The sequence below is a fragment of the Eptesicus fuscus genome, chromosome 20 (genome assembly GCF_027574615.1).
Source record: "Eptesicus fuscus isolate TK198812 chromosome 20, DD_ASM_mEF_20220401, whole genome shotgun sequence".
Lineage (NCBI taxonomy): Eukaryota > Metazoa > Chordata > Mammalia > Chiroptera > Vespertilionidae > Eptesicus > Eptesicus fuscus.
The window spans coordinates 49,661,605-49,688,278 of NC_072492.1; the positions used below are offsets into that span (position 1 = coordinate 49,661,605).

At 58.6% G+C, this 26,674-nt stretch overlaps 1 protein-coding gene across 1 annotated transcript in view; it reads left to right on the forward strand.

Moving 5' to 3' along the window:
• TNRC6C (trinucleotide repeat containing adaptor 6C) overlaps positions 1 to 22,869 on the forward strand; it is a 48,998-nt gene extending 26,129 nt beyond the window's left edge. The window contains exons 5-21 of the mRNA XM_028130469.2: positions 492 to 707; positions 2,225 to 2,391; positions 4,982 to 5,062; positions 6,230 to 6,287; positions 6,723 to 6,865; positions 8,199 to 8,348; positions 9,262 to 9,405; positions 10,506 to 10,625; positions 11,242 to 11,325; positions 11,553 to 11,784; positions 12,367 to 12,534; positions 13,407 to 13,598; positions 14,005 to 14,148; positions 18,363 to 18,557; positions 19,208 to 19,278; positions 19,764 to 19,903; positions 22,294 to 22,869. Coding sequence (XP_027986270.2) covers positions 492 to 707; positions 2,225 to 2,391; positions 4,982 to 5,062; positions 6,230 to 6,287; positions 6,723 to 6,865; positions 8,199 to 8,348; positions 9,262 to 9,405; positions 10,506 to 10,625; positions 11,242 to 11,325; positions 11,553 to 11,784; positions 12,367 to 12,534; positions 13,407 to 13,598; positions 14,005 to 14,148; positions 18,363 to 18,557; positions 19,208 to 19,278; positions 19,764 to 19,903; positions 22,294 to 22,654 — 2,666 coding nt within the window. The 3' untranslated portion in view covers positions 22,655 to 22,869. The remainder of the gene's footprint in view (positions 1 to 491; positions 708 to 2,224; positions 2,392 to 4,981; positions 5,063 to 6,229; positions 6,288 to 6,722; positions 6,866 to 8,198; positions 8,349 to 9,261; positions 9,406 to 10,505; positions 10,626 to 11,241; positions 11,326 to 11,552; positions 11,785 to 12,366; positions 12,535 to 13,406; positions 13,599 to 14,004; positions 14,149 to 18,362; positions 18,558 to 19,207; positions 19,279 to 19,763; positions 19,904 to 22,293) is intronic.
• The last annotated feature ends 3,805 nt before the right edge of the window (positions 22,870 to 26,674 follow it).

A 26,674-nucleotide genomic window follows, 5' to 3' on the forward strand; every position in this document is an offset into this window, starting at 1 on the left:
TTTGCCTGGATCTCTGTCTGATGGTTGGTCAAAAGATAAGCAAAAGTAACTTTTCAGTATGGGTTTGCAACTTGTAAACTTTCCTTATAAGAAAATAATGTAACCAAGTTTCTTTTAGGTTGTTGCATAGAATACCAGAAGTAAACAGCTACTTCTTACCCATTTGTTTTAAACTGTTCTTTCAAATCCTGTTATGTTGCAAAAGCTGTGGATGTAATGGTCTTTAATGTTTAATGGACTTGCAGTTTTATTTTTTATTTACCTTTATTGTTGAAGGTATGGACTTAGCCTCCTAAGTGGATAGGACCAGGAGTGATGCAATTGCAACTCGAAGAAGCTGAACAAACCTGATGAGATTTAATGTCTCCTTTTCGTTTCTACTAAAAGCCTCTTTAAGACAGATGAGCTCCAATTGTTTGGGATTTGAAATTACTGTTTCCTTTCCGTGTTTCACTTTTATTCTTTTTCTCTCCCCATGGCGTCCTTTTCAGTTTCCTCGGGCTGGGGAGAAATGCCTAACATTCACTCCAAGGCTGAGAACTCCTGGGGAGAGCCTGCCTCCCCGTCTACCCTGGTGGATAACGGCACAGCAGCGTGGGGCAAGCCGCCCGGCAGCGGCAGCGGATGGGGAGACCAGCCCCCCGAGCCAGCCGTGACCTTCGGGAGAGCCGGCGTGCCCGCCACCGCCCCAGCCCTGTGCAAACCAGGTACCGAGCGCTCGCTCTGCCGCGGCCTGGTTTGGCGGGTTAGAAATGGGTCCGAGGGTTGGATTTAGAGGGTGCTTTCCATTGCATTTTAAGAATTATTTTTTAGGCCACTTTCCTCATTTTATTTACACTTCAGCCTTAAACTAAGGCTGTAACTTACCAGGTCTGATATGTGAGCACCATAGAACTTTAACAGAAGCCCAGCTTTCCTTTTTAAAAAATAAGTAAATACAGGAAAGAATCAGAACCACATGGAGTATGTGGCTGGCATACAGCTCACGGCAGCCACACCTCCGCTGGGTTCTGCAGCTGCGGCCTGAGCAGCGGCCGGCCACGTCCCGGCTCGAGCAGGAGAGCGGTCAGAGCGCGGTGCTGCGTGCCGGCCTCCCTGTCTGGCCTCGCTGGGTCTTGGGAACAGAATTCTGCTGGGGGCGCCCCAGGTCCACGCTTCTTATCTTTTCTTTCTTTTGTTCTTTGTGAGGGTGAGTGTGTGTGTGGTTTCTGTTTTGTTTCGTGGGAGGGTTAGAAGTGCCGGATAACGTACACGGCGTACGGATGCTCGGAGCACGCTCACCCCGGGCCCCCGGGGCGGGGGTGGCGATGCGTGAGGTGCTGCCTCGGTCTGATGTTAACAGGAACTGCTCACCCGCCTGCGGAGGCTGCCCGTCTTCCCTGGCCATCATCGTGTGTCCAGCTCTTCACTGGGCTAAACACACAGCTTGACTAGCTCTGAGTTTGTCCCTTTGCTGGCACTGGGCATGCGCCAGGCCACCCTGCTGGGCTCTTCACTGCCCTCATGTTCCGTCTTGTTCCGAATCTGAGGGGGCAGCCAGCTTCCGGGGTTCAGGGTCACAGGCCAGTGGGAGGCAGCACACTTGTTAGGTGCCTGTCCGCCTGGTCAGCATCCCATCCCATGGCCTGACAGTCTCCAGAGGAAGGGAGAGGAAGAGAGTCCCCAGGCCAGGGAGAATGCCGCGTACATTTGACACCAAACGTCACGTGTGTTAAGCGAGGAGAAGACAGTGCCCTGAAGTGGAGGCGGAGGTCAGCCTGGCGCACCTGCCTGGGGCCTGGCTGCCTCCGCCCAGTCACTCGGGGAGCTGGTCGGGACCAGGCACTGCTGGGCCTCGGCAGGCCTCGGGGCCCACGGCTCGGTGGGCACGTCGGGGGCACTGGCCCGTCCACACGACGGGCTGCTGCGGGTGGGGGCAGGTGGGGTGAGCCCCCCGGCGGACATGGCGTTTGAGGACGCTGCATGTCAGTGGCCCTTCCTGCCGTGTGGAGGTCGCCACCTTCTCCTGGGCCCCAGGGTCCAGCGTAGCAGCTCCTGCCTCAGCGTGGTCTGGTCTGTGGTCTGTGGTCAGTGCGGAGCGGCCGCACAGGCTGCTCGGGGCGGCGTGGAGATGGTGCAGCTGTGGGGCTCCGCGCTCAGGTGGGGGAGGGTAGGTGGCGCTGCCGCGAGCATTGTCTGCCTCGGGAATGGTGAGTTTGACAAGTTGCTGTTCGTCTCTTTCTAGCTTCAAAATCTATGCAAGAAGGCTGGGGCAGTGGTGGGGACGACGTGAGCCTCGGCCCCAGTCAGTGGGACGACGAAGAAGGGGGCATGTGGAACAGTGCTGCCTCCCAGGAAAGCTCCTCCTCCTGCAGCTCCTGGGGGAACGCCCCCAAAAAAGGACTCCAAAAGGTGTGCGCACCCTAAAGAGGGACTAACAGTCGCCTAACACACATTCATTCCAGCAGCGGAACCGCAGTGGGGGGGGGGGTGGGGGCTGAGCTCCTCAAAGTCCCGAGACCCTTCCTGGGGCCTCTCCTGAGCGCGGGGCTTTCTAGGGACCCTCTCCCCGCGGAGCAGGGCGGAGGCGGAGCGGGAGGCCGCTGACCTGTTAGGCTCCTTCCTCTTTAAGGGACAGGAGGGCAGTGCGATCCCGGGCTGCCCCCAGCAGGCAGCCTCTGGAAAAGCCGAAGTAATACGTGCACCACGGGACTGCCAAGTAGATCACAAGTTTAAATGCAGAAAATGAAAACGGGGAAGAGTTACCGGACAGTCTCGGAGAGGCAGGCCTTTCTAAAAGCCAGAAAGGGAAGACTGGCAAACCGGAGTCGGTAAAGATAAAAACGGCCTGACATAAACGTCATATTCAAAGCAGAAACAACCACTGGAAAACATTACCTGTGACGGCCCTGGTATCTAAAAAGGTCCTATTGCTTCTCGGCCTTTTGGCTAAGATCGAGTGTAAAAAAGGCCCTAGACACTGATTTTATTGATTTCAGAGAGGAAGAGAGAGACGGAAACACCAATGATGAGAGAATCATGGATCGGCTGCCTCCTGCACGCCCCCGACTGGGGAATGGAGCCCACAACCCAGGCCTGTGCCCTGACCAGAATTGAACCTGGGACCCTTCAGTCCACAGGCCGATGCTCTATCTACTGAGCCAAACCAGCTAGAGCTGATTTTTTTTTTAAGTCAACTAGTAACCCGATAGAAAAACGAGCAAAGAATGTGACTAGATAGCTTCTAGAAAAGGATACCAATAGCCTGTAAACAGACGGGAGGACAGCAGCCTGACCTGCGGAAAGTTCAGTTTAAAACAGCGGGGAGAGGTGCCGGTCACCTCGGCAGCGGAAATGCGGGAATGTAAGACACGCTCTGCTTGCGGAGCCCTCAGAGCCCCTCCGCCTGCCGGGGGTGTGGACTAGCGCCGCCCAGCGGAGGGCCGTGGTTCTGTGTCCACGCGGCAGGCCGGGCGCAGCACTTCATGGTCATGGGCGAGCGAACGGCATTTGTACACAGTCTTCTATTATGGCGTTTTTGTGGTTAAAAAAGAAGAAACATAGCTTAGATGCACATCGGTGGGGTAACTAGTTAAATTATGCCACATCCATACTATAGAAAGTTAAACAGGTATTTTAAAAGAAATTCTATTCATATTGATATGAAAAGATCACCAAAGTATATTGTTAAGTAAAAAAGGGTGAGATCCAGGAAAGGGAGTGTAATACCTTCGTGTATAGTACTCTAGGCTCACATCACTTCAGGGCGGGGAGGGGGAAAGAAGAGAAAGGGAGGTGTGTGTGTGTGTGTGTGCATGTGTGTGTGTGTGTGCATGCGTGTGTGCACACCGCGGCTTCTGTGGAGTTGGAAGGTCTCCCCGGGGGTGGGTAAGGCACTGCTCCGAGGGGTTTGTCCTTGGAGAGAACAAGAACGGGCAGGAGGGGGTGCAGGAAGGTGCTTTCGTGTGTCCCTTTTTTCTGCTTTCGAAGCATGTCAGTGTAGTAACTGTTCCAGAAAGTTCAGAAGAGCATTCAGTGGTCAGCAAGGCAATAGACGGGATTGCAGGCATCACAGAGCCGTCTGTTCACGAGCAGGCTGGCAAGTCACCGTCCTGGGCGCAGGACCACCACCCTGGTCAGCGAGACGGACCCGGCGGCCCAGCGGCACTGCGAGGGCAGAGCAGCCTCCCGGGGGCTGCTCCTGAGGAGAGACCCCTCAGCTCCCTGCCTCCGTGGTGAGATGGCGGGCCGGTCACGGAGGCATCGTCAGTCTGCCATCTCGGAGCGAGGGAACGAGTGGAGGGAGCCCCTCTGCCCCGCATCTGCAGTTGGCCTCCCTCCTCCCTCCTTCCTCCTCCCTCCTCCCTCTCTCTCCTCCCTCCTCCCTCTCCCTCCTCCCTCTCCCTCCTCCCTCTCCCTTCTCCCTCCTCCCTTCTCCCTCTCCCTTCTCCCTCTTCCCTCCCCCTCCTCCCTTCTCCCTCCTCTCTCTCCCTTCTTCCTCCTCCCTCCTCCCACTTCCCTCCTCCCTCCTCCCTCTTCCCTCCTCCCTCCTCCCTCCACTGGTTTCCCTCCCTCAGGGCTGTAAACAATGAATAGTCAGTAGAGTTAACAGGTGTTTTGTTCCTTCTTGTTGCCTTTTTGTTCTGTTGGAAGGACCCCCTGAGTTCTGCTGCCTTTTAGGGTGAAGCTTACAAAAGGGCAAAGCCCTGTGGCTTCAGTCAGCTTGCAGGGCGCTAGCCGAGGGCAGGCCCAGGAGCGCAGATACTTGGTAGTGGACGTGACACGGACGTGTGCTGCACTGAACCCGTCCTCTGGGAAGAGATTGTCATGCTGCTTAAGTCCATGCGCTACACACCTGCCAGCCTCAGATGCACCCCAAAGCTCAGCGTTAATACGAAAGGGTTCTATGGCTTTAGCGTCCCCCGAGTGCAGGTCTCCCCGTGTCCAGAAGAAAGTCATGGAGACGGGACTCACGGGCTCCCTTGCCCTCGCTTCGTTCCAGGGCACGAAAACATCCGGCAAGCAGGACGAGGCCTGGATCCTGACCCGGCTCATCAAGCAACTCACCGACATGGGCTTCCCGGTGACTGCACCTTGTCCGCCCGCCCCCCGGGCCCCCTGCATGGTTCTGTCCTGCCCACCCCCCCCCCGGGCCCCCTGCATGGTTCTGTCCTGCCCACCCCCACCCCCGGGCCCCTGCCCGCCCCCCCCCCCCCCCGGGCCCCCTGCATGGCCTCTGTCCTGCCCGCCCCCCCCCCCCGGGCCCCCTGCATGGCCTCTGTCCTGCCCGCCCGCCCCCCCCCCCCGGGCCCCCTGCATGGCCTCTGTCCTGCCCGCCGGACCCCCTGCATGGTTCTGTCCTGCCCGCCCCCCCCCCGGGCCCCCTGCATGGCCTCTGTCCTGCCCGCCCGCCCCCCCCCCAGGCCCCCTGCATGGCCTCTGTCCTGCCCGCCCGCCCCCCCGGGTCCCCTGCATGGCCTCTGTCCTGCCCGCCCGCCCCCCCGGGCCCCCTGCATGGCCTCTGTCCTGCCCAACTTGTGTAACAAGGAAGGGATGAGGTGGTTGTCATGACCCACCTCGCAATCCCCTTCACCTGGGCCCTGTGTGGGGCTCGCCGCTTTGAGCCGCAGCGAAGAGCCACGTCCTTTCTGTGAAGGAGGGTGTGGGCGCCTTTCCCGGGAGTTAAAACTCCTGTGGTGGTTAATTTTCCGTGGTTTATACAGTTTTACATTTTCATTTACAATTAAAAGTGAGTTTTTATTAGTGTACGCGGTGGATTGACAGAGATCCCAAGAAGACTTCGTATACAGGGAACTGCAGAAAGAGCCCTGACCAACCTGGTTGGTTGCGGTGATGGGCAGGGAGCTCCAGGTCGCAGGCTGTTCCTCTGGAAACTGTCACCGTCTGTTGAGGGCCTCAGATCGAATGGCAGGAGCTCAGGCAGCATTCCCGCCGAGTGTCCACATCTTAGTCAGACGGCGCTCCCTTTCGATTACTGTGCTTGCGCCGGAGCCGTGAGCTGCTCCCGTGTTCACACGGGCTGTGCTCTCGCAAATCCCTTTCGCGGGCCATTTTCTCAGGGCAGGTGTCTCGTTTGTGACACATTCACTAACGTCAACAAGGAAGAGGTGCGTCCCGTGCCCAGCCGGTAACGCTAGGTTAGCCTGTCCTGCCCTGAGCTGGCTGCCGGAGCTCTTGGTCAGCATTTCCTTTGCCAACACCAATTCTGACGCCAGCCGTCTTCCCGCAGAGAGAGCCAGCTGAAGAGGCCTTGAAGAGTAACAACATGAACCTCGACCAGGCCATGAGTAAGTCACACACTGGACGTCGCTGTTGAAAGGCCGGGTGTGGGGTTTTGATTTCCAGAGCCTTCGTGTAGGCGTGGATGAGGGTTGGATGTGTGTTGGGTGGCCGGGCCGGGCCCCGGAGGAGGAAGTGTGTGATGTGCCCCACAGAGGAAGCACGTGGGTTCAGTGACCCCCGGCATGGTGTGGTAGCCCCAACAGCTGGAAGAGTCCTGGCAACAAGGCGGGGCCCAGCCAGTGGAGATCTGTGGCTGTGGGCGGGACAAGGGAAGGCCCCTCTGAGAAGTGGCCACCAAAGGGGGGTGGTCCCAGGGGAGAGGATGGCTGAGCCCTGAGGGGCTGTGGCCAGACGGAGCGGGTGCAGACACTCAGAGCGAGGGCCCCACGCTCAGGTCAGGACCAGCCTCGGCAATGCCTCGGGCCGTGTCTGTGCCGCAGGTGCTCTGCTGGAAAAGAAGGTGGACGTGGACAAGCGTGGACTGGGGGTGACCGACTACAATGGGATGGTCACCAAGCCCCTTGGCTGCCGCCCGCCGATCTCCAAAGAGTCTTCCGTGGACCGCCCCGCCTTTCTTGACAAGGTGCGGTTCGTCTGTCTGTGTAGGAGGCGTTCCCATTATACCTGTGCCCTTCAGGGAGCCAGATCAAAAGCTGGCTGGACGGTGACATTTCAGTGACTTTTCCCAGCGTCTCTGTATACATAAATGGTTAACCCAGGAGAGGTAGCGTTACGTGTTCTGTGATGTGACGAGGAATGAAAAATACGAAATTTGAAAACCGATTCCATTGTAGTGGGTGAACTTGCTGGGTCCCCTGCCTCAGTTTGTCCAGCAGACAGGGGCATGCCATCCTGGTGTTCGTCCTAGCGTCCGTGCACACTGCTTCCGAGCGGAGGTGCTGTGTTGTGTGTGAATCTGAGAAAGGGGCCGGGGCTGGGCCCAGGCCCGCTGCCCTTGCGTGGCTCGGCCACGGCAGGCGGCGTGCCGGTGTCTGGGGGGCTGTCCCCTGGGGTGTTGGACACGTGCAGTCACTGTCCTTCCCGCGTTGTCCTGGAGCGACGTCCCGGCTCCGAGGGTGTGGCTACAAAGCCTCCCCTTTGGTTCAGTCCAGCGTGGAGCCTGGGGGAGGAGCTGGAAGCCAGAAAGGACCCTTGGAAAGAAGGAAAGGCTCACGGGAGGAGAGGGGGCTCCTCTCCGTTCTCACAGAAGCGGGGTCCGTGGCCCCACAGTGCCCGGCGATGTTGGAATTTCAGATAGACAATTTTTGGAGCATACTGTGTTCTAAAATATTACCTGTTCTTTGTCTGGAATTCCAAGTTAACTCGGCATTCTTTATTTCATTGGCTAATGTGGGAGCCTGTCTGGTTTCCTTACCTTTAAATCGTGGAGTGATCCTGCAGGCTTGCTGGGAAATCAGATGAGTTAGATTTGCGAAGGGTCTGACACACAGCATCACCTCAGTAAATGTAAAAAAATCCATAGGGTTCTGTCTGCTGTATGACTCACCCGCTTACTAGATTGAACCGCGAGGCTGCTGTGTGGTGGCCTAAAGCAGCGCTGTGCGCAGCACGCCCGCGCCCACCCGGGCCGGCAGCCCTTCTGAAGGGAGCTGCTGGGGGGGGGGGGGGGGGGGGGGATGGTCGCGAGGTGTCTCCAAGTCAGTTCTGCTGCTCCCGCCTCCCTGGCAGGCTCGGTGGTGGGAGGGTTATGCGCTGTGTGTGTGATAACTGTCTACATGAAAACGGCATCTTAACCCCGGTTCTCTCTTTCTTTCCCTCCTCCTTTGCCCATGCTCTCCATTCTGTCCCCTTCCTCCTCTTCCGGTTCTGTCTTCATCGTGTGCCCGTGTGTCTCGGGACACTGCCTTGTGCTGTGTGCGCGGCCCGCACAGCTCACCCTTTCTCTCTCCAATCAGGACGGCGGCCTCGTGGAAGAGCCCACGACTTCACCATTTTTGCCTTCGCCAAGCCTGAAGCCCCCCCTTTCAAACAGTGCACTCCCCAATCAGGCCCTGGGTGGGATCGCCTCAGGGCTGGGCATGCAAAACTTGAATTCTTCTCGACAGGTAAGGCGGTGGGGGGCCGTGCGCTCGGGGTGCCCCTGTCTTATTTCATTAGCACCTGCTCTCGGGCGGGGAGCGTGCAGCGGTCCGAGTGCCGTTAGGAGTCCCTTCAGGGGACGCTCTGGGCCGGGCCTGGAATCCAGGCCTTGGGGTGGCCATGCGGGGTGCTGCACGCCTGTGTGTCTTCCCCGGAACTGAGATGCAGGGAGCTCAGCCCTCTGCTCCTCCACCGGAGACCTGGGCGCCAAGGCTTAGCCTGCTGTCCCGGGGTCACCCCCTCCCCTGTCTCCGAGCCGAGGTGACAGCCTCGGGAGGGGAGTCGCTGTCCCCGTCACTGGAGGGAGGACCTGCGGGGTGACGATGGCTGCGCCGTCCCGTCGGGAGGGTGTCCCCCTCGTGCCTTTCCTCCTGACGAGACTGCCACGCACAGCCTTCGAGACTTCTCTTCAGGGGTGCTGTGGCATTCCGGGGGGCCGAGCAGCCCGCTGCCTGACAGCCAGCCGGGCTCAGTGGGACGCCCGCGGGCGGGGTCCTGCTCAGCGCCTGGCGCAGCGGGAAGTGCAGTGCCCGTTCGCCCGGTTCACCCTGTGGAAATCGTAGTTCCATCTCCGCCGTGAACACCGCTCCTCCCTCGCGCCGTCCGCCGCCCTTAGGACGGGTCGTGTGCGTTAGCTCCCCCAGAGCCCTGTCACCAGCTGCTTCTGTGACAGCCCCGGCTCGGACCCTGTACCCGCCTTCTGCAGTGCAAACGCAGGCCCGCCCCCGGCCTGGTTTCCCGCCGCCGTGACCCGTGGGCACAGCACCGCACAGCCGCTGCTGAGTCGCGGAGGGAGCAGAAGCGTGTTGCGCTGTGTTTAGGAAAGCAGGTCGCTCACTCGCCATGCTGCGGCGCTGACCCCGTCCCTCGTCCCCGCAGATACCGAGTGGCAATCTGGGCGTGTTTGGCAGCAGCGGAGCAGCACAAGCCAGGACCCTGCAGCCGCCGCCGCCGCCCGGGCCGCCGCTGAACCCCTCCCAGCCCAGTCTCCGTGCGCAAGTGCCTCAGTTTCTATCCCCTCAGGTCAGGCCCGAGCGCAGCTCTGCGGGCCCCGGGGTCCTGTGCTGGGGAGGCAGCATGTGCGGGAGGGCAGGTCCGGCTTCCCGCGCCCCGAGGCTCTCAGTGCCCCGTGGCTCTGGGTGTCTCAGCTGCCAGCCAGGCCAGGCCCCTGCCAAGCAGCGTGCTGGGGGAAACCCCGGTCCGGGGACACGGCCCCTCCAGCCTGCAGGCGGGAGGGAGGGTCCCGGGGAGCGGGCAGCAGACTCCTCCACGCCCAGCACACAGCTGCCCACCACCTGGCTCCGAATGCTTCCTGTCAGTCAACTTGCCTCTTCGTTTCAGTAGATTTATTCTCCAGGAGACGTCACGTACCTGCCATTAATAGAGAAATCCCGTTTCTCGTGCACAGGCAGCAGCCAGTGACGTAAAAGCCGCTTGCCCACGTGGTGCCTAAAAGCGCCCGGCATCCGTGCTCGGTGTGGGCAGGGCACCCAATGGGGAGCATGGCAGCAGCCAGTGCCAGCCCCCGATCTGTCAGGGCGGCACATTAAGGCGGAGAGGCGCTCTGGACAGTCAAGGTCAGGCTGGCAGAGTCACACAGGTGCAGGTGCCACAGGGGAGGCTGAGGGACATGTGCCCACCGAGGGGTGTCTGCTCCCGCGAGCAGGGGCACCACTTCCCAAGTACGCCAGCTTGAGAAGGGGCTGCTGCCGCCCTGGGACAAGACCCTCGGGGGGGTGGGCATGGTGCTGTGGGGAGGGAAGCGCCTTCCTCCCTCACCTCCCCTGCGCCGTCTGCACTCCCTCCATTGGCCCAAAGACTCACTCGGCAGGCGACCTAGAGTCACTCCTAGGAGAGAAATCAGAGGGTTAGTTCACGGTAGAGTATTTGAAGGGGGAACGCTTTCCCTCTTTCCCTCCCTTCTATCCTTCCCTCCTTCCCTCCTTGTTCTTCACAAAAGCCTGTTCCCTGATATTCCAGGGCCCGCAAATGTTTCAGTGGCTTTTGACGTTCACTCAGGAGACAAATTGTCATTTAATGGACGGGGTTGGATGTGGGAACTGCACAGACACGGAAATGCTTTACAAGTGACACGGCGCCTCGCGGTGTGTGTGTTTGCACAGGTTCAAGCACAGCTTTTGCAGTTTGCAGCAAAAAACATTGGTCTCAACCCTGCACTATTAACCTCGCCAATTAACCCTCAGCATATGACGATGTTGAACCAGCTCTATCAGCTGCAGCTGGTGAGTGACAGCCCGGCCAGGCCCTGCTCGGGGACGAGGGAAGCGCGCCCCCTGGTGCTCACGAAGGTGACGGCGCAGAGGCCGCAGCGTGGCCTGACTGAGAAGTCGTCAGTAGGACGCTGCTTGGTCATGGGGGCCGCTCCGTTATGAGCTGGAAGGAGGATCAGAAAGGCTTTCCTTACAGGTGTTGTACTGGTCACCTCTGGCTCCTTCCTGCGCACAGCGCCTCCCTGATCTCTCCGGCTTGTAGTAGCCTGAGCTTTCCACCCCTTCCCCGTCTCAGCCACAGAACACGAAAAGTCACTGCAGTGACTGTTCTAAATTCTCCTAAGGATGGAACACACAGATATTCTAGAAGCAAGAGAGAGATTACAGCTACTTTGTTACAGAGTAATTAGGACTTATTCTCTCTCAGAATCCCTGTGGAGGAAGGCTGATGGAGCCTAATCATTGTTTGTTCTATCCTCGCCGGGACATGTTTTCGCTGATTTTAGGGAGGAACAGAGGGAGAAACATCGGTGTGAGGGGACTGAGACTGGGCCGTCCTCTCTGTGCTCTTTAGCAAGCGCACAGGACACTCGGCGGCTCCCTCACGCCGCTCTGGCCTCTGTTGCAGGCGTACCAACGTTTACAAATCCAGCAGCAGATGCTACAGGCCCAGCGGAATGTGTCCGGACCCATGAGACAGCAGGAGCAGCAAGTGGGTGTCGCCGGCTTAGGGGTCCCTGCGCTCTCGTCCCCCTGCTCCAGGGGGCACTGATGGATGGGTTACTCCGTTGTCACTGGGTTTCTCCCACGACGCCTCCCTTTTACCAGCCCGGGGTCACCTAGATTTGGGAGGAGGGTGGCCCAGGCGTAAATGCAGTGGAGACGGACACAGGTGACGGACGGCATCACTGCCCTCCTCACGGGATGTGTCTGTCGCAGGTCGCGCGTACAATCACTAACCTGCAGCAGCAGATCCAGCAGCAGCAGCGCCAGCTGGCCCAGGCCCTGCTCGTGAAGCCGCCGCCTCCCCCGCCGCACCTGTCTCTGCACCCCTCTGCAGGCAAATCGGCCCTGGACAGCTTCCCCCCGCACCCCCAGGCCCCCGGCCTGCCCGACCTGCAGACCAAAGAGCAGCAGTCTTCGCCCAACACCTTTGCTCCTTACCCTCTCGGTGAGTCTCCGCGTCAGCCCCCGCCCGGCTCAGGTGCCTGGGGTCACCACGCAGGGGTCGCGGGGGACACACGGTTCCCAGCAGCCTGAGAGCGGCTGCCTCGGCTTCTTGCCTCTGAGGGAGCGGGAGCTTTGCTGTCAGTCCTTCCAGCCTGGAAGGCGGCACCGCGAAAGCCCGTCGCGGCCCCGTTCAGGGAGCAGAGGAGCCTAGCAGTTGTCCCACCTCCACTACCGACGGGCTCAGCACTTGCTTGCACAACTTCCTTGGCAGCTCTTTGCCTCAGTTTCCCCACCTGTAAAGTGGGAATGCTTCCCTCCGAGAGTTCTTTATGAGTTGATATGGAACGTTCCTAGGATGGCGCCCAGCACGTAGCGAGTCCTTTGTGAAGTGCTGGCTGTTCGCGGCAGCGCTGCTTCTTTAAGAATCGTTGTTTTAGGAACAAATTCAGTTCCACCCACGGCCCTAGGATGCCCTGACGTCAGCATCCTGGTATCGGCCTGTCCTCTTACCCTCTGTCTGGAGAGCCGGAGAAAGTGGCCATTCCGAGGCCAGTGGGCCCCTCTCACAGTGTTTCCTTCTCAGCTGGACTGAACCCCAACATGAATGTCGGCAGCATGGACATGACGGGCGGTCTGGCGGTGAAGGACCCGTCTCAGTCCCAGTCGCGCCTCCCTCAGTGGACACACCCCAACCCGATGGATAACGTACCCGGTGCTGCTTCTCCTCTCGACCAGAACCCCGGCAAGCACGGTAGGCCGCGCCCGGCACCGTCTGAGAGCTCCGTGCTGAGAGCTGAGGAGAAGTCCGCGTTCCCTCGCAGAGCGCGCACGGCCCCGCCAGGCAGGGTCAGACTTCTTAACACCTCGAGCCCCAGATCTTAGCTGCCACCTAGAAGGAGCTGGAAACCCCGGGGCAGCCAACGCTGGGTGCCAGCCTGGGTGCTCTTGTTATGTCTGTAATCCTCAGCAGAACGTTCCGTCTCCTGACCACAACGTTGTTTCCAGTGAAATGAGAAAACAATGGGAAATCCCGCGCTTAGGAAGGAGGGAGGAGCAAACGTGCTAATAACCACAGCCGGGGGGGCGGGGGTCACACTGGTCAGCTTTGAATTTCGCTCTAAATTTCCTGGGAGCAGAAACGGCAAAGAAGGTGTAATGGGGTCTGGACTGCCCTCTGATAGAAAGCATCCTGCAGAGGAAAAGAAGCTTTATGATGGCTGACGCGCCCAGAAAAGCGTCACGTGCTCTCTGGGCGCTTTCCTTGGCACAAGAGAGCTCAGGGGCGCGCGAGGCGGGCGAGTGTGTGCTTAGGGCTGAGTTCCCACGTCAGTTTGTCCTGCAGTGAGGGCAGCACCTGGAGGGAGCCGAGGACAGACACTCAGACGTGGTCCCTGGAAAGGCTCGCGGGCCAGCTTCCTGGGGTTCAGGGGTGCGTTTTGTCAAGCTGCCCAACTAGACACACGGATGCAGTTCCTGAAGAGTTTGTCTTCCAGCGACGAGGTCACTCCCTCGCGGAGAATGCTGGCCTAGCCCCCCCTGGCAGCTCACCCCCTGGGAGGGCAAGAACGGGTGCCTGGCGGGAGGCCGGGGCTCCCGTTCACACGGTCTCCTGCTGTGCCGCAGGTGCTATCCCTGGAGGTCTGAGCATTGGGCCTCCAGCTAAGTCCTCCATGGACGACTCCTATGGCCGGTACGATTTAATCCAGAACAGCGAGTCACCAGCCAGTCCTCCAGTAGCTGTCCCCCATAGCTGGTCACGTGCCAAATCCGACAGTGATAAAATCTCAAATGGCTCCAGCATCAACTGGCCCCCAGGTAAGAGCGGCGACCTCCTGTAGCGGCAGATCAGCCTGACTCCGCCCAGGGGAGCAGTTAGCCCCGTAGCCTTGGCCTGTTCACTGGAAAGCCTGGGTCAGGTCAGCTTGGGGGGCAGGGGGTGTGGAGCGCGGGTCAGGGGCCCCTAGTTCAGTGAGAGGAGCGACGGCTGTGGCCCGGGATTCCAGCCAGCCAGCGTCGGGCTCAGCTCACAGCTGAGCAGGTTGATGCGGGCTGTGACGCGGCTTCCCGCCTGCTCGGGGGATTGACGAGTTACTGGAAGAAAGTCTCAAGTTGTCCCTTTGATTTAATTAGCAAACTCTCTCACTCCCAAAAATGACTGTGAAGCAGTGTGAAGGCACCTAATCCTCATGTTTTGATCTTCATTTTGCTTGAAACTTCCCAGAATTTCATCCTGGAGTTCCGTGGAAAGGACTTCAGAACATAGATCCCGAGAATGACCCTGACGTCACGCCTGGAAGTGTCCCCACTGGGCCGACCATCAACACCACCATACAGGACGTCAACCGCTACCTCCTCAAGAGCGGCGGTGAGCGGCTCGCGGGGCGGGCAGTGTGGGCTCCGAGGCGGGCGTGGCGGCCGCTGCTCTCGCCCCGGGAAGCAGTGGGTCTGCGCACAGTGAGGCTGCAGGCGGCTGGAGCTGGCTGTGGGCTGGATTGTCACCGCACCGTGTGCTGTGAGCGCCGTGTTACACAGTCACAGTGTTAACCACTGAGCTGTCAGTGAAGAGATCTCCACTTGAAATCTTTTTAAATTGAAAATGAGCCACTTCCCCTTTACTCATTCATCTCAGACTAGCTTTCCTTCCCACAAAGCATCTGGTAAAGACTGAAACCCGTCCCAGGACCTCTTCCTGGGGAAACCCAGGATGCCAGGGGTGGGCACACCTGTCAGACTCGGGGCTCCAGTGGAAGGCGGTGGGCGGGGCTGTGAGGACGGAACGTCCGTGTGGACTTGCAGTGCAGCGGGAGGGCAGGGCCGGCGCCCTGCTGGCCGGGGGCGCTGCTGTGAGGCGGATGCTCACACTCCAGGTGAAGGACAGCCAGGCTCCCGGGATGCTCATCGCTCACAGGAACCCTCGGACCGTCCCCAGCACATGGGGTTCGGTGTCCCACGTGCACTGTGACACGCGGGAGAGATGCGGTCTTTTCTCTGTTCTTCACCGCGAGGGCTCTAAGTGTGTCGGTTGGGAGCGTGCCAGTGTGGATACAGCCACCCCCTGTTCAGTGCCCACCCTCCTTCGTCTCCATGCAGCGGCTTCGGGTGGGGGCGGGCCGGGGCCACAGCGCTGTGGGCAGTGCAGCCTGCATGAGGCTGGAGGAGAGGCGTGCGGGGGGGCGGCACAGCCGGAGACAGGACCCGGCCCTCGCTGCCCTTCTCCTCGGCACAAGCCAGTGGGTTTGGGGGGCTGTGGAGAAGGGGACGACTGCCCATCCCGGTATAAAAGACGTCGGGAAGAAGCAGGATGCTGGGTGCAGAGCAGGGCTTCCTGCCAGGTGCTTGAGGGACTGTTTGGTGCCACCTGGTCGCCGGGGCCCTGGGGGATTGTGGGTGGCCTCTGATGGGACAAGGCCGCCTGGAGGCGCAGACTGAGGCACAGGAGGACCTAAGCTGAGAGGGCGTTGGCATCAGAGAAAACAAGGAGGCAGGACCTCAGCTCTAGGCTGGAGATTGACATTGCTGTTCCTTGTTGATGGCCATTGGCGTTAAGCTCTGATTTGGCATTAAAATGTACACCTGCGCAGTATTCGTCCCGACATTATTTATAGTGGAACCCTCAGCAGTGACCTAACCAGACTCACGCACTGCGGTCAGCCGCCTCACGGCGTTGATGCTGACACTTCCTCTGGAGAGGAAAATTGGCTGTAATTTTACGGGACAAGTTCCCCGTTAAAACCAAAAATTCCCCAACCAGAGCCCTGGGAAAACCCAAGTGCCCTGTTGTTCGTTACAAAGGAAAGAAATAGCACGTGGGGCTAGAGTGTGTGCTGGGCTCTGGCTGACCGAGTGGTGTAGGTAATGAAGGAAGAGGCTTTAAGGAGTGAGCCTAGCTAGGCTGCGGTCCTTTAAAGACCTGCAGCCCGGCCGGTGGGCCTCAGCGGTTGAGCATTGACCTGTGAACCAGGAGGTCACGATTCGATTCCCGGTCCGGGCACAGGCCCGTGTTGGGGGCTCGATCCTCAATAGGGGGCGTGCAGGAGGCAGCCAGTCAATGATCCTCTCTCATCACTGATGTTCCTCCCTCTCCCTTCCTCTCTGAAATCAATAAAAATGTTTGGGTTTTTTTAATCAAAAAACTGAAGACACGCAGATCACAGGTCAGTTTTAAGGTCGTGAATTCAGGTGCCCTCAGTCTAAGGAGGCGGCACAGCAAGCAGCAGAGTCAGGGACGCTGTAGCCTCTGAGGCTCCCCTGAGGGTGTCCGCCACCGCCCGCAGGGCCTGCCCCGCTCCCGCCTGAGAGTGGTGGGGCCCTGGGTCCATGGGCTTCCACCCTCACTCCAGCCCGAGGACATGGAGGGGCGGACATGGAGGGGCGAGCCTCCTGAGGAGGGGCCTCCGGGCGGGCGGGCTTCAGAGGCGGCGGCGCTCTGGGGCAGGGGCTCAGGTCCGCTCTCAGCTCAGCTGCCTCATGCCCTGCGGCTCAGAGAGGGGGCAACGCGGTGCCTGAGACGTTCTGAGTCAGAAAAAGCCCTCGTCTTTTTTGGTAAAATGCATAACAAAAGGCTTGGAGTTGTGTTCTGTTGTCTGTTTTAATTTTGTGGGTATTGTCTGAGGTGTGAAAAGATGGCGGTTCGCTGAATTTGTATTTTTATCTTGTTTGCAAGGGGACGTCAGTGTGACCCTTTAAAACTGTGGTGTTTTAAACCTCGGTGACAGTCCTCTCCTTGGGCCTTCAAACCCCGGCTGGGGAGTTGGAGCTCTTCCCAGTTGTCGTCTGCTTGGCTGTCGGGAAGGCGCCGGCTCCCTCCCCTCACCGTGATCTCGACCATGTACGCTTTCATTGGGAACCATCTAGAAAGCTGCAGCTCAGGTTGGCTCTGCTTGTCAGACACTCACGCCCTTTTAGCAGGCCCCCCCCCCCCCCCCCCCCCCCCCCCCCGCCTGCCGCCCCCTCGCTTCGTGCTGTGCTGGGACCGCAGGGTCCGCCCCACCAACACTCAGAAGGCCGCGCGCCTTCCTCCAGGCCCGGCCGCAGCCCTCTTGGAGCAGCGCTGCCCCGCACCGGCGTTCAGCCCGCACTGGCCTCCACAGGTGCCTCCCTCCCTGGCCGCAGGCCGTGCGGTGTGATGGGCAGGCCTGGGCTTTGCCGGAGCGGCTGCGGGACCTGGGGCAGCGGCTTCCTCTGTGTGCAGTGGAGGGTCAGGAGTGTGGCTATACCTGCTGCAGCCTCAGTGACTACTCGCTCCTCCCTCCGCCCTCCCTCTTCCTGGGGCTTCACATCGCCTGGCATTTGCCTCCAGGAGGAAGGCGACCAGCAGGCCCCACTTAACTCCCAGCACCACCCGCGTGACCACTCCCCGTTACTCAGGAGACGCAGGGCAGGTGGCTAGGGTCCCTGCGATCACGGTCTTGACGAGTCTTTCCAGTAGGAATCGAGCGGGGTTTGTCATGAACCCTTCAGAGGAGCCCGGCTCCATGGAGTGTGGACACACGGACAGAACGAGGCCCGTGTGTGAATAGAGCCCTTGCATAGGAGAGTTCGCTGTGTACACGTTTCTTCAACTGCAGCTCTGCGTGCACCCTCCTTCCCCCCCTCCCCCCCCCCCCCCCCCAGCGCCTCCTGGGCCTCTGAACCCGAGAGAGCGCTGCACTGCCAGGCCAGGGAGAGCGTCTGCGCGGGCTTCGCATCTTGCTTTAAAACGAAAGAGCTTCCGCGTCCGTGTTACTCCTAACGTTTGTCCTTCTGATGTTTACAAGGGTGTGTTCAGACCTTTAATGCTCCCACGATCGCTTAGCTAAAGAGAAGGGGCAAAATAAAAAAACCGCCCTCCTTCCCTGTATCTGAGGCCGTTTGGGGCGTTTCTGTTTGACGGATGGTTTGCTAAGGACTCATTTGCCAAGATGAGCGTGTGTTTGTTGTGAGGTCAGTCGCTGCTGCAGGCCGGGTCGGAGAAGGGCGGTGCTGTCCGGAGCACAGCCGCAGCGGCCTCTGCCACCGGCACCTCCTGTGCGGGCGGCGAAGTGGGCGTGGCGGGGTCCGGTGTCCGCACACCCCGCCGCCCTGGGCGCAGCAGGGACGGGCAGGTGGTCGTGACCTGTTTTTTGTTCTCCCACGTTTCCTCCACCCAGGTGCCAAGATGCCAAACGCCCAGCCGTCGGGTGGCTGGGCCGCACCCCGTTCACAGTGAGACCCGAGGGCGGGCCTCAGGGCGGAGGAGGTGGCAGTCAGGCCCTGAGAAGGCGGGCGGGTGCCGGGAAGCCGCCGGGAAGAGGGATGCGGTGGGCTCTGGCTCAGGGTCACGTTGAGTGTCCAGCAGATGGTGCCGTAGGTTAGCTGAGCTCCAGCTACAAGAACGCTGTTCTCGACGGCAGGCTTGTGTCTGGCACGTTTAGCCAACGGGTTAAGTCTCAGAGAGCTGGTCAGAGGCACCGCGTCCAGGCAGGACTCGGCGAGAGCCGTGCGGGTGGCGTGGCCCTTCCCCGGCGCTTCTCTTCACCTCGGCCTGCGACACCTGCCCTTTGCGAGGGTCCCATGCGCGGCTCTGACCTCTCTCAAGGGCCTGTCCTGCTGTCCTTCCAGGTAAACTCTCCGACATGAAATCGACGTGGTCGTCCGGCCCCGCCTCCCACACGCAAGCCTCTCTGTCTCACGAGCTGTGGAAGGTGCCCAGGAACACGACTGCACCCACGAGGCCGCCCCCGGGGCTGACCACTCCCAAGCCTTCCTCCACCTGGGGAGCCAGCCCCCTCGGCTGGACCAGCTCTTACTCCTCGGGTACGCCTGGGCTCCCGTTCCGGGGGCTCCCGCCTGCTCTGCTCACCCTCTAGGGAACAGCCTGCGGCTCCTTTGAGGACCCCGGCCCCGCCCCCTGGGCCCTGAGAGGGCTGCCAGGGGTCAGGGCGCCCCTGACTCTCCAGACGTTGTCTGGGCCCAGTGTCAGCATGGCCCTGGGTCACGCACAGGACGCGGGAGGTGGGGTCACAGCACATCCAGGCCACACAGGGTCCCGGACATGTCTGTCACCCAGCACAGGGTCTCAGTCCCACCCTGACACGTGCTGCCCCTCCACACTGCCCTGGCGTCCCGGCTCTGCGGCCAGACAGGCCCAGGGTGAGACCCCCTCCCGAGCCGCAGCGCTGCGGCTCCAGCAGGCGCCCTCTGCCGCCGGCGGGGGGAGAGCCGGAGGGAGGAGGGCGCGGGAGTGCCAGGCCCTGAGGCGAGGCCAGCCTGCACTGGGAAAGGCCGTCACCCTCCCCGGGCAGCCCTGTGCCCGCCGGGTGAACAGCAGGGGCTGGAGCTCCGTGGGGCCTGCGGCCGTGGGTGGTGTAGGCAGCGACGCTCGTGCTCCGTCCTCGTGGGTGAGAAACGGGCGGGGAGGAGTTGCCCACCCGCTGAGTTGACGAGCCCTCCGCTGGTCTGCGCAGGTTCTGCTTGGAGCACCGACACCTCAGGAAGGACCAGCAGCTGGCTCGTTCTCCGCAACCTCACGCCCCAGGTACCGTGGGGCACGGTGACCCGCGGCACAGTCTCGGCGCTGGGCGCCTCCCTCCGGGCCCGGGGGGACGTGGGCAGCAAGGACTGGGCATGCCAGGAGTCTTAGAGCCGTGGTCCTGGAGAGTGGTTCGCTCTTTGCTCTTTAGAGGCTCGAAGACTAGACCTCTGTAAGCTCGCCTTTACTATCACTGCCCCCACGAGGGATGTGGCCTGTGCCCCTCCCGGTCTCGGGCCACGGGCTGCCGGGAGCCGCAGGCCTGTGTGGTGCGCTCTGCCGAGAGAGCAGAGCCAGAACGGCTTGCTCCTTCTGGGTGGTGCCATCAAACAACCGGAAGGCCCCGGAGCAGCAGAAGGGTAGACCAAGGTCAGACATGAGGCCCCTTGAAGAACAGCCATGTTCCCGGCATTCAGTGCGCCGGATTTCATGCACGTTTTCTTTGGGGAATGTAGTGGAAGCAGTCCCAGCCCTTCTGCTTCCTCCATCAGATCGATGGCTCCACCCTCCGGACGCTGTGCCTGCAGCACGGGCCGCTCATCACATTCCACCTGAACCTGACGCAAGGCAACGCCGTGGTCCGGTACAGCTCCAAGGAGGAAGCCGCCAAGGCCCAGAAGTCCCTGCACATGTACGTCCCTCCCGCCACTCGCTGCCCCGGGTCAGCGCCGCAGGCACAGACGTTGACGGTCTCGTGGTTCTGGAGGCTGGAAGTCAGGTCAAGGCATCAGCAGGGCTGGTTCCCTGCGAGACTGCTCTCCCTGTGTCCTCACAGGGTTGTCCGCGGGTGCCTGTGTCCTAACTACCTCCTCTTAGAAAGGCAGCAGCCATAGTGAGTTAGGGCCACCCGATGTCCTCTTTCCACCTTAATTGTCCTTCAAAGACCTTTCTCCAAATACAGGGACATCCACCAGGATTGGAGGTTAGGTCTTCAGCAGATGCTTGGAGGAGACAATTCGCCCCGAACAGGTGTCTTGTGATGTGTCCGTGTCTCCTGCTCTGGGTTGCTGGGCCATGCCCTCCATAGGGAAAGGCCACCAGGAGAGTGTGCTGCCCAGTGAGCTCCCTCATCAACTGGTCTGCAAGTACCTCTCCTCGTTCCATGGGCTGTCTTCTCCGGTCCTGCTGGTTTCCTTTGCTGTGAGAAAGGCTCTGTGAGAAGCTTTTAGGTTTGCATAGTCTGACCTGTTGAGTTTGCTTTTGTTGCTAGTGTTTTGGTTGTCACATCCAAAAAAAATTCATTGCCAAGATCAGTGTCAAGGAGCTTTTTCCTGTGTTTTCTTTTAAGGGTTTTTGGCTTCAGGTCTTATTTTTAAGCCTTTAACTCATTTAGAGTTAATTTTATGGGTGATCTGAAATAGGGGTCCAGGTTCATTTTCCTACATGTGGTTATTCAGTTTTCCCAGCACCACTTCCTGAAGAGACTTCTGGGCGCCCTTGTCAAATATCAGTTGACTGTATACGTGGGTCTGTCTCTGGGCTTCTGTTCTGTTGCGTTGGTCGGTCCGTTTCTATGCCAGCAGCATACTGTTTTGGTTAGGAGAGCTTTGGAGTGTGGTTTGAAATCAGGAAATGTGATCCCTCCAGGTTGGTTTTTCTTTATCGGTGTTGCTTTGGCTAGTCAGCGTCTTTTGTAGTTCCATACACATTTTAGGATTGTTTTTACTATCTCTGTGCAGAATGCCATTGGTATTTTGATGGGGATTTCATTGAATCCATAGATGGCTTTGGATTGTATAGACATTTTAACTATTTTAATTCTTCTGATCCATGAACATGGGATATCTTTCCATTTGTATCTTCTTCGATTTTATTCATCTAAGTCTTGTAGTTTTCATTGTACAGATCTATTACTTCCTTGGTTAAATTTATTCCTAAATGTCTTTATTGTTTTTAGCTATTGTAAATGGGGTGGGTTTTTGTTTGTTTGTTTTTTGTTTTTTTTTTTATCAGAATTTCATTGTTAGGATATAGAAATGCAACTGTTTCCTGTTTGTTGATTTTATATCCTGCAACTTTAATAAATTCATTGGTTAGTCCCAACAGACTTTTGGTTGAGTCTTTAGGATTTTCTATGTATAAGATCATGTCATCTGCAAACAATGATAGTCTTACTTCATCCTTTCCAATTTGGATGCCTTTTATTTCTTTCTCTTGCCTGAATGCTCTAAGACTTCCAAGACTGTGTTGAATAGAAGTGGTGAGAGTGGGCACCCTGTCTTGTTCCTGATCTTAGAGGAAAGTTTTCAACCTCCTCGTTGAGTGTGTCCTGTGGCCTTTGTTATGTCCTCTATACCTGTTTGTGAGGACCGTCATCATGAAAGAAGGGTGTGTTTTGTCAGATGCTGTTTCCAAATCGATTTAGATGATGATGTGACGTTGACCTTTCACTCTGTTGTGATGTGTCCCATTCATTGACTGGCAGATGTTGAACCGTCCTTGCATCCCAGGGTCGTGGGGTTTGACCCCCTAATGTGCTGTTGGATGTGGTGTGCTAATACTTTAGGATGTTTGCATCTGTGTTCGGTAACCAGGGGTCGTTTCCTCTGGTGTCTGTCTGCCTTCGGTATCGGGCAGTACTGGCCTCATAAAATGCGTGTGGGAACATTACCTCCTCTTCAGTCCGGGAAGAGCTTGAAGAGGGTGGGCATTCGTTCTCCTTCATTTACCGGTGAACCCTCTGGTCCTGGGCTTCTCAGTACCAGTTCTTTTTACTGTCTGTTCAGATGTCCTGTTTCTTCACGATTCAGTCCTGGCAGGTCGTGTGTTTCTCGGAATTTATCCATTTCTTCTAGGTTATCAATTTGTTGGCATATAGTTGTCCATGGTCGTCTCTCAGATCCTGTACATTTCTGTGGTGTCAGCTGTAATGTCTCCTCTTTCATTTCTGATTGTATTTATTTGAGTCTTTGCTCTTTTTTTTTTTTTTTTTTTTTTTAGTCAGTCTCATGAAAGGTTTGTCGGTTTTGTTTATCTTTTCAGAAAACCAGGTCTCAGTTTTGTGGCTGTTCTCTCTCTCAGGTGCGTTCTGGGAAACACTACCATCTTGGCCGAGTTTGCTGGCGAAGAAGAAGTGAACCGTTTCTTAGCGCAAGGCCAGGCGCTGCCGCCCACCTCCAGCTGGCAGTCCAGCAGCGGGACCAGCCAGGCGCGGCTCGGGGCCTCGGGCAGCGCCCACGGCCTGGTGCGCAGCGACGCCGGCCACTGGAACGCCCCGTGCCTGGCCAGCAAGGGGAGCAGTGACCTGCTGTGGGGCGGGGTTCCCCAGTACTCGAGCAGCCTGTGGGGCCCGCCCAGCAGCGACGACGGCAGGGTGATCGGGAGCCCCACCCCGCTGAACACTCTGCTCCCCGGCGACCTCCTGAGTGGGGAGTCCATCTAGGACCGAGAGGCCCGCGGGCACCAGGCATCAGCACTAGGAAGAAAAGCTGGCCCTCTCCAGCCCGGCGGCGTGCGGGCCCACTGGCCCCGCAGCCCGCAGCCCTTCCACGTACCTCTGTCCGTACTGAAGACGAACCCTGCACAGCCCTTGCGAACTGTTCCCGAGACAGTGCGGGCTGCGCCAGTGTCACACGCTAATGACAGGATGTTCTCATAGCTTTTTATTTTGTGTTGTCTTATGTTTGTACGGTGTGTTGTCATTTTGATTTTTTAAGTATAAAAGCTGCTTAGAATAGTTCTATCATGAAGGGCACTTTTCAGATTGTGGGCTGGAAAGGGTTATTTTATCAAGGGGGGGCGGGAGGGAGGGAGACGAGAAAGCCTATTTAACGAGCCTGTGACGATTATGCACATTACCAGAGGCGGACCCCGTAATCAGGGGAGCTGGCGTTCACGGGCGGGCGAGCGGCCTCCGGGCGGCCCCACGGCGAGCCGAGCGGAAGGCCGGTCTGCGAAGTCCTCTGTCCCCACGGATCCGCCTATGCACATTACCCTTGTTTCATTACTTTTTCATGTCATTTTTTTTATCCCAAAAAATATTTTTTAAAAGTTGAAAAAAAAAGACATATCAAACATGCAAATACTTGAATCCAGCAGGCCAATACGCAACGTGAACACTCTCAGTCTAACCCACATCCAGGCCGGCGGCAGGCAACAGGCTCCGGAGCCGCCACGGTCACGGTCACAGCCGGCGCGCGTCGGAACCAGCATGCGTGTGCACGTGCGTGTGCGCACTTCCTGTGTTCGCGTGCCGCGTGTGGAGGGACTTAACTGTGGGTTTTCCCTTTTATTCAGTATATGCTTTTTTCGGCGCATTGGTCAGATGTTCGTTATTATTAGCTTCTAACTTTGCACTGAGTGTCCCCGCCCTTCCTCAGCTAACCCTACACGTTAAAGAGAACTCGTGGGACAGGGCCGGCGACAATTCACGTGTAAATGTTTACTCAAGGACTCTGTTACCGCGTTTAAAGTTACAGTGTATATCTCTGGAGAAATAATATGTATACCTACCTTTAGCAGCTTTTTATTGTGGACTAATAATGCAAGAGAGTTCTTACCAGAGTATTGCACCATTTTCCATGGGGAAGAGAACGTTAACGAGAAAACGTGTCAACTGTGGCCATAGGTCCTGGTGACGAGGGTTCCGCGCAGGAGCGGAGACAAGCACTTGGACTGGCGGTGACTGCTTCGGAGGAGCCCGTGGCGGGGGCTCCCACCTGTTTACAGACCTTTTTTCTCCTTCAGACTTTAAAGTAAAAAAATTTTAAAAAGGAATATAAAAAAAAAAAGAAAAAAAAAAAGACTCCCGTCGTAAGACGCCTATTTTCCGACGCGGACGCGCTCCTTCAGAGCTCTGGGATTGGCAGTGTTCTCCCTCCGGCATCGCCGCGGACTCTGTCGCGTCCCTCCCGGGGCGGGCGCTGTGGCCACTGTCTTGCACACGCGGAAGCGCTCTCAGGAAGCCAGGGCTCTGAGGGGCAGCTCCACGCCGTTCCATGTATTTTGTAACCCAACTCCTAGCACTGAAGATGTTATAAAAAACAAAAAAATAAGAAAAAAGAAAAAAGAGGAAAAAAACTCAAAGAAGAAAAATACCTAATCTCTAATGTGTAGCAGTTACATATTTACCAAATAATGGACTCCGAAGACATAGGTGTTGGAAGAGTGCTTTATATATTAAATCGCTTTATGTTCTAAAGATGATCAATGTTCTCATTGTTCTGCGAGAAAGAAAGACAATGGAGTAACATGCCCTCAAGTATGTTTAAAACATACGAACATTGTGCTCCCTGCCTGCTCGGTCAGGAAACGTGCATTACATTTTTTTTTAATTCGCTTTTTAATGGTTTTATCAAAACAAAACAACAAAAAAAGAAAAAAAAGGAAGCAGCAGCAGCAGGTCCTGCGGAGCCGCAGGCCACAGAGCTGGTTTTCTAGCGGATCACGAACTATGCACAGACTGGGGTCGGGCCTGTCAGTCCGGGGTGTTCGCTGAGCAGCTTCCTGGGCGGCCGCCGCGCCGCCCCGCACCCTCTTACGTGACGTTTGTCCCTGCATCTGTATGTCACACGTCCGCAGCCCGAGGTGTGAACAGCGCGGAGGGAAGTAAAGAATCTGTCTGTTTTGTTTTCCGTTGGGGGGTGGTGTTTTGCCCTTTCATTTTGAAGATGTCTGTAACTGAGATTAAGAAACAAGTTTGTGGCTTTTAATGTTTTTCCTCATAGAATGTGATTGTTGAAGAATACGCACCGAAAGTTGCTTTCAAAAGTACAAGCTTTGTTGAATCTTAATAAACTGCAGTTTTTTCTTGGCTGTTGAAATCGGTGTGTGTTTTCTTTCTAAGACGGGTGTCACCGGTTTCACTCCGATTGTACCGGGGAGATCCGCCCGCAGCGGACACGCTGGGCGTGGGGCGGCCCGGGCCTGAGCCCTGTGGTTCTGCCGTCAGCGCTGAGCCTCGTGCAGGACCCGCCCCCGCGTCGCACCCACGTCGCCCCCACCGTCCAGGTGACGCCCTGGGGGACTGCCCTGAGCAGCAGCACGTGCAGCAGGCCTGGCCTCCAGTCTGGCTGTTACCTGGGACCCCGATCGGGTCAGAAATGTGGGGGAGAAGAGTGAGGACGGCCTCCTGCGTTTCCCAGACGATTGCTTCCCTCCTCCTCGCACATCCCTGCTCACACAGCGCCTGTCGGCGGGAGCACAGCCACAAACCGGCAGGCCCTCGGCCCTGCGTCTCCCCCCCAGGGGGTCAGTCCTAGCTTTGTCAGGAGCGGCCCGGTGGCCCCTCAGGGAAGGCGGCGAACCCGTGGCTTGAGGAAGCGGAGGAGGAAGCACTGAGGGGGCCTCATCAGGAGGAGAAAGACCAGAGGAAGAAGGAACACGGCCGGACAATGCACTTGACCTTCTAGCCGGGATGAGCCCGGGGCGGCCACACCAGCGCCGTCAGCCCGCCCTCCTGCGAGCGCGTGTGCGGTTCCCGCGGAGCAAACAGCCAGGCCGGCTCTGGGAGAAAGTCGCTGCCTCAGGAACGTCCAGCGCGCACGGCAGGCTTCACGGAGGAGGAGGCATTCACCGCGGGCCGGGGAGGCCGGATGGGACGGGGAGAGCGAGGGGCGGGTGGGGGGACACGGAGAAGGCCGAGGTCCGAAGTGCCCGCCCCGTGTGAGCGGAGGGCCTGGTAGCCACCGGTGACAAGGACGCTTGCTGCCTGGAACCAAAGCGGCCGGTTCGGAGCTGCACGCTCTCAGTGGCGGCACCATGGAGGCAGGCCGGCCGGCTGCTCGGGCGGCAGCCTGATGGCTCAGGAAGGACCGGCCGGAGGCGGGGAGCAGGCAACACCTTCACAGCAGCACCGGGTCCGCGCCGAGGGAACAGCGGCCCACGGGCTCTGGAGACGCCCGGGAGCCTCCGCGGCCTCACGCGGCTCGTCCCGCCTCAGTCGATGCGAGGCCGGAGGTGGGCTCGGCTCGGTCAGTCTGCCCGGTGGTGACGCATGTGAAGTTGGCAGTGGTCAGTGTCCACCCACCAGCAGTGCGCCCGACAGCCAGGAAGGCGTCTGGGGCCGGACCCAGAGACCCCAGAGGTTGGGGTGACGCTGGGTAGGCCTCGGGGCCCCATCAACAGACGGCCTCTGCCCCCTGGACATCTGCAAACACGGAGCTCCCCGGGGACGCGCTGGGGAGGGGCCAGCCCGGCCCTCCTGATGTGGGGCGCCGTCACGATGGGTCTGACCGGCCCCCGCCTCTCCGAGGCCCGAGCATGGCTCTTGGGGTCCCCGAGATGCAGGACGGTGGGCCCCAGTGCCACTCGTCCGGTTCCCCTCCCAGGGCCCTGCCCAGCTCCTGCAGGCCCAGGACACTGTGGCTGTGACAGCCTCGGGCACACGGCATCGTCCCACAGGCTCTGCAAACGGCCTGGCAGGACCCCGTCACTCCCTCCTGCCTCGGGCCTGGGCGCCGGC